Raw genomic sequence first — 15,900 nt, 5'->3', positions numbered from 1 at the left:
CCTCCATCCTTCCAGAACTGAATTGGTTACATTTGTTAACTTTTTCTTGCATCACTCTAACCTGCTTCAGAGACTGAACTCCTTCTCAACTGTGAACTTGGGACGAATAAAAAGAGCTTTTTTTAATTTTTATCTTTTATTTTTATTTCCTCCCCAGTTTTATGAAATGAGAACGGCAGTTTCCCAAAGTTTCTCTCTGCTCTCGATTCGAGGAGCGAGTGATTTTTGTTTTGTTTTTAAACGAGGGCGGTTAGCGATGCAAGGCGAAAACTTGAAAGACGATGTTGGTTTGTTGGTTGGCTACAATTTTTTTTACTACTATTTTTGGATTTTTAGCTTTGTTTTGCTAGTTTTATTTTTAAAAAGAAGTGTTTCTTGCATATTTGATTTGATTTTTTTAAATCCTTGTGGATGTTTTCTACGTGTCGGCGGATGTGAGAGGAAGCAGAGCTGCAGCTGCTTTGACCCGAGTACGGTCCTCTCACTTCCTTGTTGTACAGAGGGATCTCGAGTGAAAAAAAAAAGCGGTGCCTGATTTTCATCAAGGAGGTCCATTTTATTGGTGCTGTTAGTTATTACTGTATAACACAAAAAGTAAAGAATCTGGGGGGGTTAGCGCCTCACACACCCCCACCCCACAGGGCAGGAAAGCTTCCAGGCTTTTCTGGTTCTAGATGTGCAATCGTGTTAACATTCCATTCTTCCAGTCCTCTTGTTTCATCTGTACCAGTAAACATTAATTATGTTATTTTGTTTATTTTTATTTGTTTTTATTATCTCAAGTAGAGCCACTAGTTAATGAGTGTAAAATGTGAAATATCAAATCCAACTTTTCTTTACTTTTTACGTTTTTTTCTCCCTTTTCCAGATATATTGAGTCATGTTTTAAAGAAAAAAAAAGTCCAACAAAAACAAGCATCAACTCTTTGTACATATATTCTGTACATTTCTTTAAATACCTGAGCCTGTTTTTTTTTTCTGGGTTTGGGTAAAAAGAAAAAGGAAGGAATAAAAGAGATTCCAGAGAAGAGTGCTTGATGAAGAAAAAGCCTTACATTTCCCTTTCTTCATCAACCTGAGTGAGTTTGATGCTGACAGGGTGCTCTGGTAAATGTGTATAAAAATTTTAAGTGCTGCTTATATCACTAAGAAAGAAGATATGGAGTAGCCAACGATCCCCCCGCCCCCGTCCCCCCGTTTCGCTCTCCTCCCCTTTCAACCTAGTTTTGTTTGTTTAGCTTTACTTTTTTAAAGAAAAGGGAAAAAGAGAGATGTTGGTTGGAAAAAAAATGGGTTTTTACATTTTCATTACTGAAAATTCAACAGAAATGTAGTAGCTACTCATGTTGCACTGAGCTTGCAGTGGTGACTGTCAAGGAAAAATCCTATAATCCAGTTTGTTGGTTGTTGTCCCTCGCAGAAGACTGAACTGTTTTAGGACTATTTAAAGAAATACCAAGGTGTTCTCAACATTTAAAAAGTGGTTGTCAAGTTTTTATGGCCTTACATTATATTTTATTCTTACAGGATTTTTTTTTCTTTATTGCTTAGTTTTTTTTCTTTTTTCATTTTCTACAGCATAAACTACTTGCTCACAATGGGATCTCTGGTGACTTAATTTATTAAAGCCGTATATCGGCCTTTCCTTTCATTTGGAAAGAGTTTCATGTTATATTTGCAGTTTTTTACTTTTGCAGTTTGTACCTAAGGTTTAATAAAAACTTACAGACAATTCACTGTCATTTCTTTCCAACCTGCTTGTGGTTTTTTGTGTCCGTTTCATTCAAAACCTGACGTACGTCCCAGTTTTTTCCCCCACCACAGCTGAAACCTGCTTTTCTAAAATCATTAACTGAAAACTTTTATTTGCAAGAGTTTTATAAATAAATACATCTAATTGCAATATTAAATAGTCATGAGCTGATAAACCTTTTAATGATCTCAACCACTATCAAACCTGCAGTGATAAATTATGTGACCYGTCACATCAAACTGAGGATTAAGTGAAAATGACCTCAGTACATTTTCAGATTTCTGCTTACTAAGCTATATTTTGATTCCTAGTTTCAGAGATATGCCTTAWCTTCCTAATCAAGCTAACCCACTGATATTTGGTCTTAATCCTATTTTTATGTTATAAAGAGGAAACTCAGTATTTGAATATTAAGATTTACCAGCTGGAGAGGGGAAAAATAGCTCGCAGGAATGACAAATGTAAGGCTTTTCTGCTCAAAAAAGGCTCACAAAGTTGCTTTAAGATTACATTTCAGATATTTAAACATGTAGGTGAGATTTAAAGAAAAAAAACCTAGACTTTATCATTACAGTTTGACAAATGTGCCTATTCCTCTACACACCTTTATGATTTAATCCTCAGTTTGACGTGATTGGTCACATATAATTTTGTGCAATCCAAACAAATACAGTACTTTGGCAGTTCAGGAAAACCGAGTGAAGAAGAGTCCAGGCAGTAGTGAGGACAGGACAGAGGAGGACCCCAACTAAAAGAAAGTTGTCCATGAGAAGCAAAAAGAAGCATCCTTATAAAATCTGTTCAGTAGATATGTGCAGGCTGCAGAAATCCACACATCCATCATCAATAAAAGCCATTTTCACACTCAATAGTGCAATTTCTTTAGTTTTAAAAAAATGGAAATAGAACAATCAACATACTGGTGAAATAATCTTTGTTTTTCAAGTTTTGTTTCCTGTTGGATCAACACAGTCTGTAAATGTCAGGGTCAGACGTTCAACTTAACCCTTTAATTCTCACATTTCTTCATCCTAATGAGAATCAAACACATCTGGGTCTGAAACATTTATTAATAAACAGGAGAAAGAAAGGAAAGAGTAACGCTGTCACATTGCACAAATGTCAACAAAACCAAACCAGGCTGGACACAGTTTCACCTTCTGCTCCACGTCCAGTGCACAGCACACAGTCCACATTTGGTCTTTGTTCAAAAGRAGGAACATTTAACTCACCAGAGGCAAAAAAGAGGGGAGATTTATTGAATTAACGATACCTGAACTGTGTCGCCTCAACGTTATTGTGTTACAGCTCACAGTCCACGTTTGTCACTGAAAATTAAATCACAGATGACATTTGAAATTTTGTAGAATCGAGAAAACACCATTAGTGGTTCAATTTAATCAATTATGGAAACATCAACCATTATCCCCTCTGCAGAAGATTGACAAGTCCTGAATTCTAATTAGTATTAGTTGCATTAAAGGTCAATTTATCAGTTTTATGGAACAAGTTCATCAAGCATTAGTAGTTTCAAAAGAGCAGCTCCTGATCAGCGAAACATTTGACCCAGTCAGGACACTTTTCTTGTCAGAAATGTTAGAAATTTAAAGCTGTCRGAGAGAATAGTGTTTCAGAAAAAGCACTTTACTCATTTAAAACTTGGATAATTCAACCAAAACCATCTGCACAGTAAAAAAAAGGAAAGAAAATTAGGTGAATTTTTTAACGAATAAAAGCTCGATTCTTATATGGCTCTTAGTTTCAAGTGGCACCATCCTGACAGACTAAATGTTAAAACCATCATGTCTGTAAAACCTCCCAACAAGAACAGAAAGCTGCAGTAAATACTCTGAGTCCTGACTAAAACTGGCTCGTTTTGATGTTTTTTCCCTCTCAATGTGCACAAAAACAGAATTTCTGTGACTTTCTGCAAAGAAAAAAAAGTGCATATTGTTAAGCCTTTTTATGCTAAACGGGGCAAAAACCTATTTTCTTTATTAGATTTGAAAACTTAACTTTGTGATTTCTTTAAGGCAAGTTTATGTGGCAGTTAGTGCAACCTCCAGGGAACTTCTCTTGATTTTCTGAAAGATTTGTAGGAACAAAAGCCAATATATTTACAGTGCTGGGCAAAAATAGAAACAAATCACCTTAATTTAATATTATTTATCTAAGAAGGAGCCCGACTTTGTTCTAGTCTTGTAAGCAGCTAAGATAGGAGTTAAAAAAAAAAACTAGACAGATATTTAGAAAGCCTAAAGAAATATTGATCAGGACCACTTTATAAGATTACAAGAAAGTCTGGCTCATTGGAAGTAAAATGTAAAAAAAGAGAAGATTGAAGACTTTTGCACGGTGCTGTGTACTCTGGGTTCTGGATTTGGCAGCTGTGGGAGTTTTTGCCTTTCAATCAAGTCCAGCTGTCCTCAAACCTGCTGCCGTTTCACCTTACAGTCTTTCCTCGTCCCGTCTCTGTTCACCAGCGCAGCGTCTGGGTGAACCTCCTCCTCGTCCAGGGTCACCACCACAGGGGGCTTTCTCCTCCTCCCTCCTCCCCCGGAGCCTTCACCTCCCCCCTGCTCAGTCTCCTCGTCCTCCTCGTCCTCCTCTCCGGCCTCCGTGTCCTGGCTGGCTGAATCCGTGCAGGTGGACGACAGGGACGAGAGCTTGTGTCGGAGCTCGGCCTGGGTGGGGACCTGGAGGCTGATCTCGGTGGTGAACGACTCCACATCTGGACCTTAAAGGGACGAGGAGAAAAAAAACAAAAAACAAAGACCTGCTCAAACCCAGAAAACACAGATGCAGCAAGAAAAWCAAGGATTTGCTGTGTTAGTGTGTGAACCTGTGACAGGTGAAGCAGCACTGTTGTCCTCTCCACCAGAGTGCAGGAAGACATCCAGAGCCTCGTGGTCAGACATGTCCATCAGGTCCATCTGCTCCAGCATGTCCACGTTCACCTCCATGGACGACATGCTGCCTATTGGCTCTGCATGTGCACCACACATCACAGTTAGACAGCATGAAAACTGCATGAAGAAGCAAAGAGCTGAGTCCAGGAACAAAGACTCTTTTTCATCTCCAAACACAAAGGCAGAAGCAGATGGCCACTTAGGAGCTGGATGGTGTTTCAAATGAGACAGTGTGTGTATGATTTAAAATAAAAGCTTGTTTATGATCCAAAGCATTGTTACTGTAAACAATGAACTAGAGAGTATTACTGGAGGTGTAGATGCAAGCAATAATGCAGCTATAATAACTTTACAAAAACTGAGTTAGCATATCAAAGTACTTGACGTACTAACAGATTATGACAAAAAACCTAGCAGTATTTATCAAAAGATTTTAATTTTTAAAGTCTTGTGTCTTCCCTAATTTACCAATATTTTTGCTTTAAATGAGCCAGACTTTTAAAAATGCAATAAAGTGCTCCTAACCAGTAGTTCTTCAGATCTTTAAAAGTGTCTCTTGAGACTTTAGCAGCTTTTTTACTTAGTTTTTTTTTTTTTTACATCCAGGACTTGGCTAATGTCAGAGAAATGCTTTTTGTTTGTTAAGCCACTAAACTCTGATTCGTGAATCATTCAGGCATTAAAAGGCTCCTWCAGTCAAAGGATGAATCAGTGTTGTGTCGATACATAACTTAGCACAGCAGCTTGTTTAAATTAGATTTTTAGGCTTCTTGTTACTGACAGCCCAACACAAAGAGGAAAACTGTTCTTCATTTCACCTGTAGAGTTTATGAAAAATACTAAACATCTTAAAAACCGGACTTCCAGAACTTTTTATCATTGTTTTTATCAGCCTTGGACTTATTTCAGCTTTTATTTGTCCATTTTTCATATTTTAATAAGAAAAAAATGTACAATAATTCTGTCCTGTAAAGACTGGACTCAAATTTATTTGAAAACCAGTCAGCAGACCCCCCCCCACCAAAAAAAAAACCCCCACCAAATTAAAAAAACCTTCGAAAATCTGATCAAGTTACTTTAAAGTGCCCGTGATAAATATTAATGTATTTTTGGAAAGATAACAATAAGATATGGGGAAAAAAAGTTTCACGCCAGTGAGATGAACAGTTATGATGTAACAGGAAGTGATGTCAGAGAGAAACATCTGCGTGTGAGTAGAGTGTCGTTACAATGGYCGACAACAGGTGGGAGAGAAGAATCTGTTTCTTTAGATTAAAAAAAAGAAATGAGGAAGAGTCAGGGTTTAAATAATATTGTTTCAATAAACAAAGACCAGAGAGTTTTTATTTTTTTAAAGAGTTCACCTTTGATGTCACTTCCTGTTTCACTTCGGCTGAGACAAATTCAAAAGAAATATGCCAGTTATGTGAGAAAATGTGTAAAAACACGTGTATTATGCTAATTTTCTTAAATATGAAGAGGTTTTTTTACTTTTTCAGTTTGAAGGATATACATGTCACAAGCACTTTAAAAAACTACACCAAAAGTCTTAAAAGAGACATTTAAAGAAATAAGTTGTTTCAAACAGGACATTTGCAGCCTGTTTTGTCACAGTCAAATTTATGGTTTATAGCTTCATAACTTAATGTTTTGCTTTAATTCAGCATTGAAGCAAATGATGTTCCTTACAAAACATACTTTTGCCACTTCAGTAGATAAAAGAACTGAATATTAGTTTCTAAATTTCTTCATCGTCAGTGACTTTTTTTCTTACAAAACATCTGAAAATGACTTAAGTCCCTGGTAAATTTTTTTTTTAATTATTATAAATAGATGCTGAAAACTCTCAATTTAATCAAATCTTCAGTTCTAAGCTTTAACAGGTAAAATAATACTTGTATTTCTGCACAAAAACTCTCCTCATTCATCAGCTAACACACTCCTGGAGTCACCACCTGCAGCGACACCCCCCCCCCCCACCCCAGTTTGTCTCATGATGTGCTGCATGCATCACAAACAGCCAGTCAGTGCAGCGACAGTGTGGGGTGGTGGGGCGGGGAGGGTTGTGAGCACATGAGGAAGGAGCAGCATGATTGGTTGTTGCACAGCAGTGACAGAAGATGCCATTTGCTACCATACCTCAAGGAAATGAGGAGAGTAGAGGAGGGCAGCACGGGGAAGGAGAGCGGAAAAAAGAGAAGAGATGAGAAAGAGAGAAAGAAGGGGAATGTTATTTCTGATGGAGGCTGACCTAAAAGTAATTTTTAAAAATTTAAGTCGCCCAGTTTTACAAAATTCTAACACAAACAGAAAAATCACACAGAGCAGAACATGAAGACCCTTCTTCTGCTCCTTTTCTATAATTTCTCAGGGGAGACAAGTGAAGTGGTTCCTGTGAAACATTTAAGAGGAATGGAGGTCTAATTCTCTCTAATGACTGCTCGCCGAGCTTTTCTAAACCTCTGTTGTCAGCTTTATTACCGGCACAAAGGAGTGGCTCGCCCTCATAAAACAGGCTTCTGAAGGAACAAAATTAAACTCAACATTTTGTGCTGATTTTGGTCTGAGAAGCTCTGCAGTTCAAAAAAACCTCATTTCCATTTGTGTGACGTGCTCCTCAGCCTCGCTCTGACCTTGTCGAAAAGGTTCCTCTGCCGGGGGAGGTGGGGAGCTGGGGGGGGTGCGGGGGGTGCTTTTACCTGCAGAGATACTCAACATGTGTGTGTGAGAGCATGTGGGGACATGAGTGCTTTGACTTTGTTACTTTTCAAAGTTTTTAACTTTCCCCCACAGAAAAAGTGTTGCTTTCATCTCTTCAAAAACGTTCCGAGTAAAATCTGCCTTGGCCTCGCTCTGTCTCCATCTTGAAAAGCAGTTTTGATTGACAGCGAAGACGTGAACCTCGCAGACTTTCTCCTTCATTCATTCTTACATTTTCTTTCCCTCTTCCTCGCTGCTCCAGTCTTCTCTCATAAACCAGTTTCAGGGGATTAAGAGGAGGATTGATGAGTGGAAGGAGGAAGAAAAAAATAAATCACGTTCCAAACCCCAGCAGAGCCAGTAGCATCTTTCAGAACGGGTTGGTTCCACATTTCAGCTCCTGCTTTGGATATTTTAGCCGACTGCTGGCAGAGATCTATGGGAGTAAACCGCAGCAGGTTTCTGCTGCAGTCCCACTGGAGGAGTCCATTTATATGATGTCGACTGCTGGGTTGGTAAAAACACACCTAGTGTGAAGCTTAAAACCCACCGAGGGTCAGTCTTCTGATGATACGGCAGGCTGTTGTAACATATAATCAAGCCACATGCATATCTCTAATTACATTTTTAAACATCGGTTATTGACCCTTTAGCACGTGACGTCTCGCTCTTCAGAAGGCAGCCCACCTACAAGTTCAATATTGTTACATGTTAGAGCAGAACGTGTTTTGATAACGATATGACTTTGAAAGAAATTCGACCGAAAGACAACACACTTAGCATTACCGCTGTATTTACGCTATGCTAACACTGCGCCAGAATGAGCTCAACAGCTGTGAGTGAACAAACATCCACAGTTGAAAAAAGAAGCAGAAGAAACAGCTGACAGGAAAGAAAAGACTAAATTAGTGGTGTGGATGTTGTTTTGGTTTTGAGCATCTGATAAACTTCAGCTTTCAGTCTGAGCAGCAGGAACTTTTCAGCTCTGTTCCACCGTCTAAAAACGTTCCACTTGATAAAACTCTGAGTGAAAGAAAAAAAAAAAACCATCCAGGACTCAACTGGCAAAAACAACTTGGGAAATCACTCCGTTCAACACTCCCCTCCCTCTCTTCCAATATCTGTCATGGCGCCTCCACGTGATCAGGTGATGTTGTGTCAAAAGCATCAAAAACTTCAAAAAATGATAAATGGGCTTGCCATACCTGTAATAACTTTGACACTTGGTTGAACGCTAAATGCACAGCTTTACCTAAACCTCAACAACCTCCGTTTTCCTCCGTTCGACCGAAGCTTCTTGAATGTTTAAAAGAAATTTCGGAGGGCTCTCGCCCTTCTCACCTCTCCGCTCGGCGATCTGCAGGTAGCCGGTGGACAGGTACTGCTCCATGTCCTGCTGAAAGGCCTCCTCGAAGAACTTCTGCCTGTCTTTCAGCTTCACCTGGGGGGGCTGGACCCCTGCTTGCTCGGCTCCGGGGGCTTTCTGTGAGTGTTCAGCATCCAGCTCCACTGCAAACACAAGAGAAGAGAGTTTCACTTTTTTTTTCCTTTATGCACAACCGCAGCGTGTGCCATAAATTTAAATGATCTCATGCTGGGCAGTAGGAGCACGAGCAGAAAAGTAGAACCAGTGGTTTGTTTTTGATAAAACGTTTTTGCTCGTGTGTGAGTACTGTTAATGTGTTTGTTAGTAAAATATTAGATATTCAAGATAACGTAAAAATAGCTATAATTCATTCAATTTTAGATAATGTACTACAATTAGGTGTAGCTAACATAAACAAGCAGATTGAAAAGTATTATAAAGCTTAATGCATCAAAAAGGAGGAGGCTGACGGTGCTGAAGCAGCCACGCATTCAGCAGTTTAACCTGGCGTTTGTTACTCCATCCTCCATCTCTGGAGAGCTCGTAAACCTCCGAGCCGCAGACACATTAAACATCTCTGCTGCCCGTGGCCTCCGAGCTGCAGCGTCAAAACGCCAGGTCAGAATCTGTCACTGTTGTCGAGGAGAACAATCGACCGCTGAGTTGCTCTAATTGATCCTGACGTATATTAGCCTTTATGGAGAGGAGCCTTCCTGCAGAGCACTGATGGATCTGTGTGTGCACAAATGTGAAGCTTTTAGGGTTTTAATTTTTAGACTTGGTTAACTTTTGAGATTCTTTCCCCCAAAAAAATAAATAAATAAATAAAAAATCCATAATCTGACTCAAAAGAAAAAAAATTGCATGATTAGCAGCAGAGGTTAGCATTTGTTCAACTTGAGGGCAGAGATGTAAGTCACTGATGGATTCTGACGTGAAGGAAGCTCGTGCACGGCAGGGCTGCAGCCTGCAGTCTTGGATGGACTGTCTCTTTATTTTTCTCATCATTCTTTGATGGAAAARCGTTACATAAGACCGCCCACTAGCTGCTGTGGCAAGAGGCAGGTCAGTGTGGTGAATAAATAATGACTGGTGCAACCTGTGATTCTGCTTTAAAGTGGACAAAAACAAATCCTTTTTGTAAAACGATGTGTTTCTAAAGCTGATTTGTTGTGGTGAGCATCTTAAATTAAACTGACTTCATAGATAGAGGTCAGAGTTCTACACAAACAATAAGATATCTTATATAACTCTATAGGGGTACATCACACCACTTTCTTAAACTTTCTTTAAAATCCATTATGTGGGGAATGAGACATGAGTCACGGTTACATTGTGCACACAAGAAAAACATTATTACCCACCTTTGCCTCTGGCTGTGAGCAATAATAACAGGTTACAGCTTTTTAAAAACGATATCTTCTGACACGCCTTTCAGCTGAGACATACTGTACATTTACAAATGAATGAAGATGCTGAGACATCAAAGATTGGACTCTTTTAAACACAGAAGAGCCCTGATATAAATGTAGGCTGTGGCAGCAGATGGACACACAAACGCACGCGCACACAACCAAAGAATAATGAGATCTCACCAGAGCTCACACAAGCCAGCAGCCCTCAGAGACCAGGGAAAGAATAGCCCTCTTTCTCTGTGTCATCCCTGAGCCAGCGCCCAATTTATCTCCTTCATCTGATGTTTCATGTTTGTCCCTCGTCTTTTCCCCATGACTGTCTTTTCGCTCACTGTGGCTGCTGTGGAAATGTGTGTGTTGTGTAGAGACTGCTCTATTAGGTTAGGGGCCCTCTGGGAAGCTTTGTTAGGACCTGAGCGCTGTGTGGAGGGTCTGCAGTGAGAGGAGAGGACATGCAGGAACTGATGAATGTGGTTACTGAGGACAGACATTTTACAAAACAACCACATTCTGTGCTTCTATTTGGTTTGTCTCTAATTTCCCTGCACTARCTATTTAATTATCTTCATAGACGCTGACTGAGTTTGTGTGTATTTTATTTCCATTTCTACTCATGTTCAACAAAACACATATCTAAGATTTTTATTCCACTCTCGTCAATTTAAAACAGCCTTGATATGAAGAGGAGAAAACGGAGAAGTTTTGTTTATTGCAAAATCCCACAAATTTCCCAATTGGAAATCCTTCTGTTGGTTTGGATGTATGAGACTGAATATAAATAAGATGCGGTGTTTGCTGAAGTACTGTCACTGTGCTTTATTTTGAAAAGATGAGCTCTCACGCTACAGTGAGGTTTCTCAGCATTGGATTTGAATTGAATTGCAATTTATCAAGTCCCTCCAGTCATTCATACATTCACACACTGATGCTGTCCTTAGGTGGACCGATAGCGGTGAGTCCCTCTGACCACCATCAGCATAATGATGAATGTCCAAGAACTTGCAAGCTCTCTTCTCATGACACTTTTCCTTTTATCTTCCTTTTGTTTCTGCACATCATAAATCCAGCTCCGCACTGCAAAAAATGTCCACCTAACCAAGTTTTAAAATCTTATATCCAGCCAAAAAGTCTTTTTGATCTTGTTTTTAGACTGATTTACTAAACAAGAACTGATTGTGTAAGAATAATAATCTTGTTTTCAGAATGTGTAAGATTATTTGTCTTGTTAGTCTGAAAATTTGACTCAAATTAAGTCAAAAATTTCTGCCAATGGAGTAAGAAATGTTTACTTGGTAAGATTCTTGAAATACTTGATTTGACTCAGTTTTTTCTTTTTTCAAGAATCTTACCAAGTAAAATTTTCTTACTCCATTGGCAGTTTTTTACTTAATTTGAGTCAAATTTTCAGACTAACAAGACAAATAATCTTACACATTCTGAAAACAAGATTATTATTCTTACACACTCAGTTCTTGTTTAGTAAATCAGTCTCAAAACAAGATCAAAAAGACTTTTTGGCTGGATATAAGATTTTAAAACTTGGTAAGATGGACAGTTTTTGCAGTGCACCACTTTGGCCTCTCTGTCACATTATCCTTCCTTTTGTGGAGCTCGAGAATGGATTTAAGACGGGCTTGTTGATTGGTTCCTGGACTTTTGGTGTGGTGGCGGTAAAGTGTCCAAGTCTCGCTTCCATACAGCAGGATTGTTAAAACAATCTGATGTGCTTTAATTTCTGCTGTTGATTCTCTACAGATTAAAACTCTGACTTGGATTATATGTAGAAAGGACTCAGATTTGGCCAGTTACTTTAAGTACTTTACATTTAAATGTGCTTTTATCAGCACAGTATATGCAGAATAATGAACAAACTGTGGAGGGTACCACTTTCAGTGTAGATATTTAATCTCAGTTTTCTGATGGAAAATTCTAGTTTCTAATGTAAACAATGAGCTTTATTTATCTGTGGTCAGTCTTCTCTTTCCAACCTCACTTCTTGTTTTTTTTCACCATCATGTAGCAAACAACCCCTCCTGCTCATCTCTATGTAGCTACGAGGTTATTTTTAGCTTTCGCTCGTTCAGCCTGGAGGATTATGCTGATGAATTTAAAGAAAGAGTACAAACATGTCTTCTTACAAGTCCAAAAAACTCAACAATTGCAAACTGTGCTTTGCTCTGATCTGTAAAGCCTTCCCCTCTGATCTATATGACTGCAAGTTAAGAGATGTGACATCATCATCTTAAAAAAAACACAAAAAAAAGAAAAAAAAACTTGACTCACAAGTGCGGTGGTGAACATGTGCTCACAAAATAAATACACATGTGGGAATGATTCATAGGAGCCCAGCAAACCTCATTATATTAGTCACAGCAGATGTCAAAAGAAATTATTCTCATTAAAGTCAAAYGGAGCCAGAGTTGATGGAAACAATCTAAAACTGAAGGAAATCATTTCAGAAATAAAAACATTATAGAACAGAGAAATTAATGRGTTCTACCTGTGTTTCTCTGTTCATCTGCAGACATCAACAAAATTTAAAAAAAAAGGGTAGTCAGGTTCGTCTGCTCACTTCCTCCCTTCTCCAGGAAGTGCCACCCAAAAGGTCAAGAAAATGAAAATTAAAGTCAGTTTTCTTCTACTTTAAATAGTTGCTTCTCACCACAATAACAGAATGAATACATCTGTTTTCAGCAGCTCAGAAACATCTGTTCTCTGCTTTTCAAAAGCAGGAAGTAAAACCACAGGAAAAGGGTCCGTGTGTGTGTATGTGTGTGTGTGTGTGTGTGTGTGTGTGTGTGTGTGTGTGTGTGTGTGTGTGTGTCTTAGAGTCTGAGTGGGCGATCGTGCACCTGTTTTCGTGCAGATAACCACTTTTTACTCGCTCCCACAAACACGTCTGCGTTTCATTTGCTTTCACGTTACGAGGGTGCGATCTGCGAGCGTTATTTTATACGATGTGTAAACGTGTTTCCATTTATAGCAGAGCGGAGCAGCTTTCCCCTTTATTTGCAGCGACGGCGTGAAGAGTCTCTGAGAAGTGACAGCAAATGAAACGTAAAGCAAAAGCTGTTAAAAAGGCTATTTGTGTTTCAGGCTTCATCTGAGGCGTTGGGTTTGTGGCTCAGAAAAACTAAAAGCAAAATTATGTTTCTAATCACACAAACGTGGTCATTGCATCAAGTTTGTGTAGAAAAAGCTCAATCAGGCCCACATTTAAAAAACATTCAAAACTCTTTTCTTAGAAGCTTGTTTTTTTTTTTTTTTGATGCACCAAACTCAATTAGATTGCTTTCAGAACTCTTTCRAAGTAAAGAATAATTAGTCGAGTCGAAGTGACTGAAGATCAGCAATGACCGAGTACTTTTCAAATGGAAATAAAAGTCATCAGCAGGCGATTCAGCTCAGCGCAGAGCCATTCATCTACACTTCGGAGTGTACCCCACGTATCAGGTGCTGCCATACGCTGCGCCACTGGAGCCTGGACGGATTGACAAATGAATGGGTGGATAAATCGATGAGTGTCGGTGGATTCACTCGCCTGTTTTTTCCCTTCAGTTCCAGCCCAAAAAAAAAAACAACAAAAATAAGAGCTGTGCTGGGCCTGGAGCCAGCTGCTGGTGTACCTGTGCATCCCTCCTGATGCTGGTGCATTTATATACATGCAGGAGAAACAGAGAGCAGCATTGAGATGCAGAATGAACGCCGTGGTTCAGCCTTTTGAGAGGAGATGACAGGACGACAGGGTGTTTGTCACATCAATGCCACGCGTGTCACAAAGTCTGACATCGTGACACTAAATCAAATTTCCAAGCCTGGGTTTTCAGAGTTCAGAAGGTCTTTTGATTAACTCTCAAACAATCCATCCACAACCTAATTAAAGCCATTTTATTCTCTTTACATCACTCTCTGCACAAATCAAACCCTCAAAATCTGATTTTATTCTTGCTTGTTCCATCCTTCATTTTAAATTAGCTGTCTGTTCTCAGATGGGTTTGTTTCTGTTTGCTTACAGAGGCCTAATTTTTCATTCAGAAGCAGCAACACGGAGCCTGAAGTCCAAGCAGCAGCRCTGACAGACAGACACAGCTTCTTCTTCTCTTCTTCTTCTTAGACCCTGCTCACTCAGTCGTGGTATTTTTAGATTCTGTCCGCCCTGCTGTATCTCTGGAGTGCTCAGGTTTCCGCCAAAGGCAGCCCCCATGCCACAAATAACACCCTCACACAATCACTTCACTCCAGCACGCTCACAGCCATCAAATTTCCATGCAAGCTATCAGGYAAATGTGCAAAATACAGAAACCGTATTTCTCGTAGACTGAATGAACCGCTTTGTGTTGGTGACAGAATAACATTGCAGCCTGCACCGGTGAYGAGGCACATTAGAGTCAGTCACTGWCGAGGCTTTAGTGCAACMTTTTCTGGAATCATTCAGTCTGTATTATGTAAGAAATTTACCAGCCACTGACAGACGGAGCTACACACAGTCTCCTGCTCGTAACATCAACCTTAAAGTTTCACCTTCATGATGTTTCTGTCAACCTTCACCAACATCTGAGCTGATCATCAAACATCCCAGAACATGTGAATATGGTGGATTTAGTTGTCTTCTGTGATACGAATAGACCACTATTTCTGTTTGTTTAACTTAACAAGATAAATCTGAGCAAGGYCATGAACAAAGTAAAATATTTTCAGTAACATTTTATAATAACTACACCTTTTTGGCCTTACTTCATTATTGAATGGTTAGTTAAGTATGAAAACATCAATACTTGAGGATGATTTATACTTAATAAGCTATAAATTAACATGTATTAATGCTTTACCCAGAAACTTCAAAAACCAAAATACTTATTGCTCATTCATGCTTAATAACTCATTAACTATTCTATATAGTGTGTTATTTATAGATTAAGAATGAATTATCTCTAATTAAAAATAGTTGCCCCTGAAATTCCTGAAAAGCCTTTTGACATTTTAATTTTTTTAAGGGTGTCAAACTAAAGGTGAGAACCAGAGGAAGTCATCTGATGCTGTAGTTTTCAAAAYAAAAAGCCCTGATAGTGTCTGGAAAAGTTTAAACTGCACCGTTTTTCCCACCAGTGGAACAAAGACTTTTAATGGGTTGACTAACCATTTATTAATGATTAAGTGAGGCTAAATAATGTGTAGTTATTATAAAGTGTTACCATATTCTCATTAAAAAAAGTGAAATATCTACACTCTTAGCATGTGCAGATGTTCAGGAGTGACAGAGCAGAGAGTTGTGCAGCTCTCTGCATGCAGTGTGGGCGACCAACAGAGTCAACCACACACTTTTTATGCTTTGTGACCTCATGCAACCAAGAGATATTGATTCCTTGTTGTGTGTAGTTTTTATTTTMAGCTATTTTTCAAGAGGAAAAACAGAACTTAAAACTGATKATGTTATTCTGTTCACACCGCCAACTGTAGAATATTGTGACAAACGTATTAAAGTTATTTCTCCATGACTTGGTGCCCATTTACCTTAAAAACAATAAAACTAGTTTATTTTCTGAATGTTTTCTGCTTCCTTTGTAATCGAATGAGTGTTTCCTGTGAAGTGAAACCAAATCAGAATCTTCAGATGGACCTTACTGTGGGGAAAWTATTTGATTTTGATTTATTGATTCAACAGGAAAAGATTACTAAAAATCAAGCCTGACTCAGCATAATGGTTCCTGTTCTGCAGCACATAAAACACTCAGAAATACAGCATCACAATCACATCAT

The 15,900-nt window shown here is 38.9% G+C and overlaps 1 protein-coding gene across 3 annotated transcripts in view; it reads right to left on the bottom strand.

Annotated features, from left to right (window-relative positions):
* Nucleotides 1-2,805: 2,805 nt before the first annotated feature.
* Nucleotides 2,806-15,900, bottom strand: part of dtnbp1b (dystrobrevin binding protein 1b) — a 49,636-nt gene continuing 36,541 nt past the window's right edge. For 2 of the 3 annotated variants that reach the window (XM_014005871.1, XM_014005875.1), the window contains 3 exons: nucleotides 8,704-8,871; nucleotides 4,596-4,739; nucleotides 2,806-4,490 (listed from right to left, as the gene is read on the bottom strand). In XM_014005871.1, coding sequence (XP_013861325.1) covers nucleotides 4,180-4,490; nucleotides 4,596-4,739; nucleotides 8,704-8,871 — 623 coding nt within the window. In that variant the 3' untranslated portion in view covers nucleotides 2,806-4,179. The remainder of the gene's footprint in view (nucleotides 4,491-4,595; nucleotides 4,740-8,703; nucleotides 8,872-15,900) is intronic. The other variant, XM_014005874.1, reaches the window with a different exon arrangement.

The sequence above is a fragment of the Austrofundulus limnaeus genome, unplaced genomic scaffold, assembly GCF_001266775.1.
Source record: "Austrofundulus limnaeus strain Quisiro unplaced genomic scaffold, Austrofundulus_limnaeus-1.0 Scaffold32, whole genome shotgun sequence".
Classification (NCBI taxonomy): Eukaryota; Metazoa; Chordata; class Actinopteri; order Cyprinodontiformes; family Rivulidae; genus Austrofundulus; species Austrofundulus limnaeus.
This window is presented reverse-complemented; position numbering and strand designations above follow the sequence as displayed.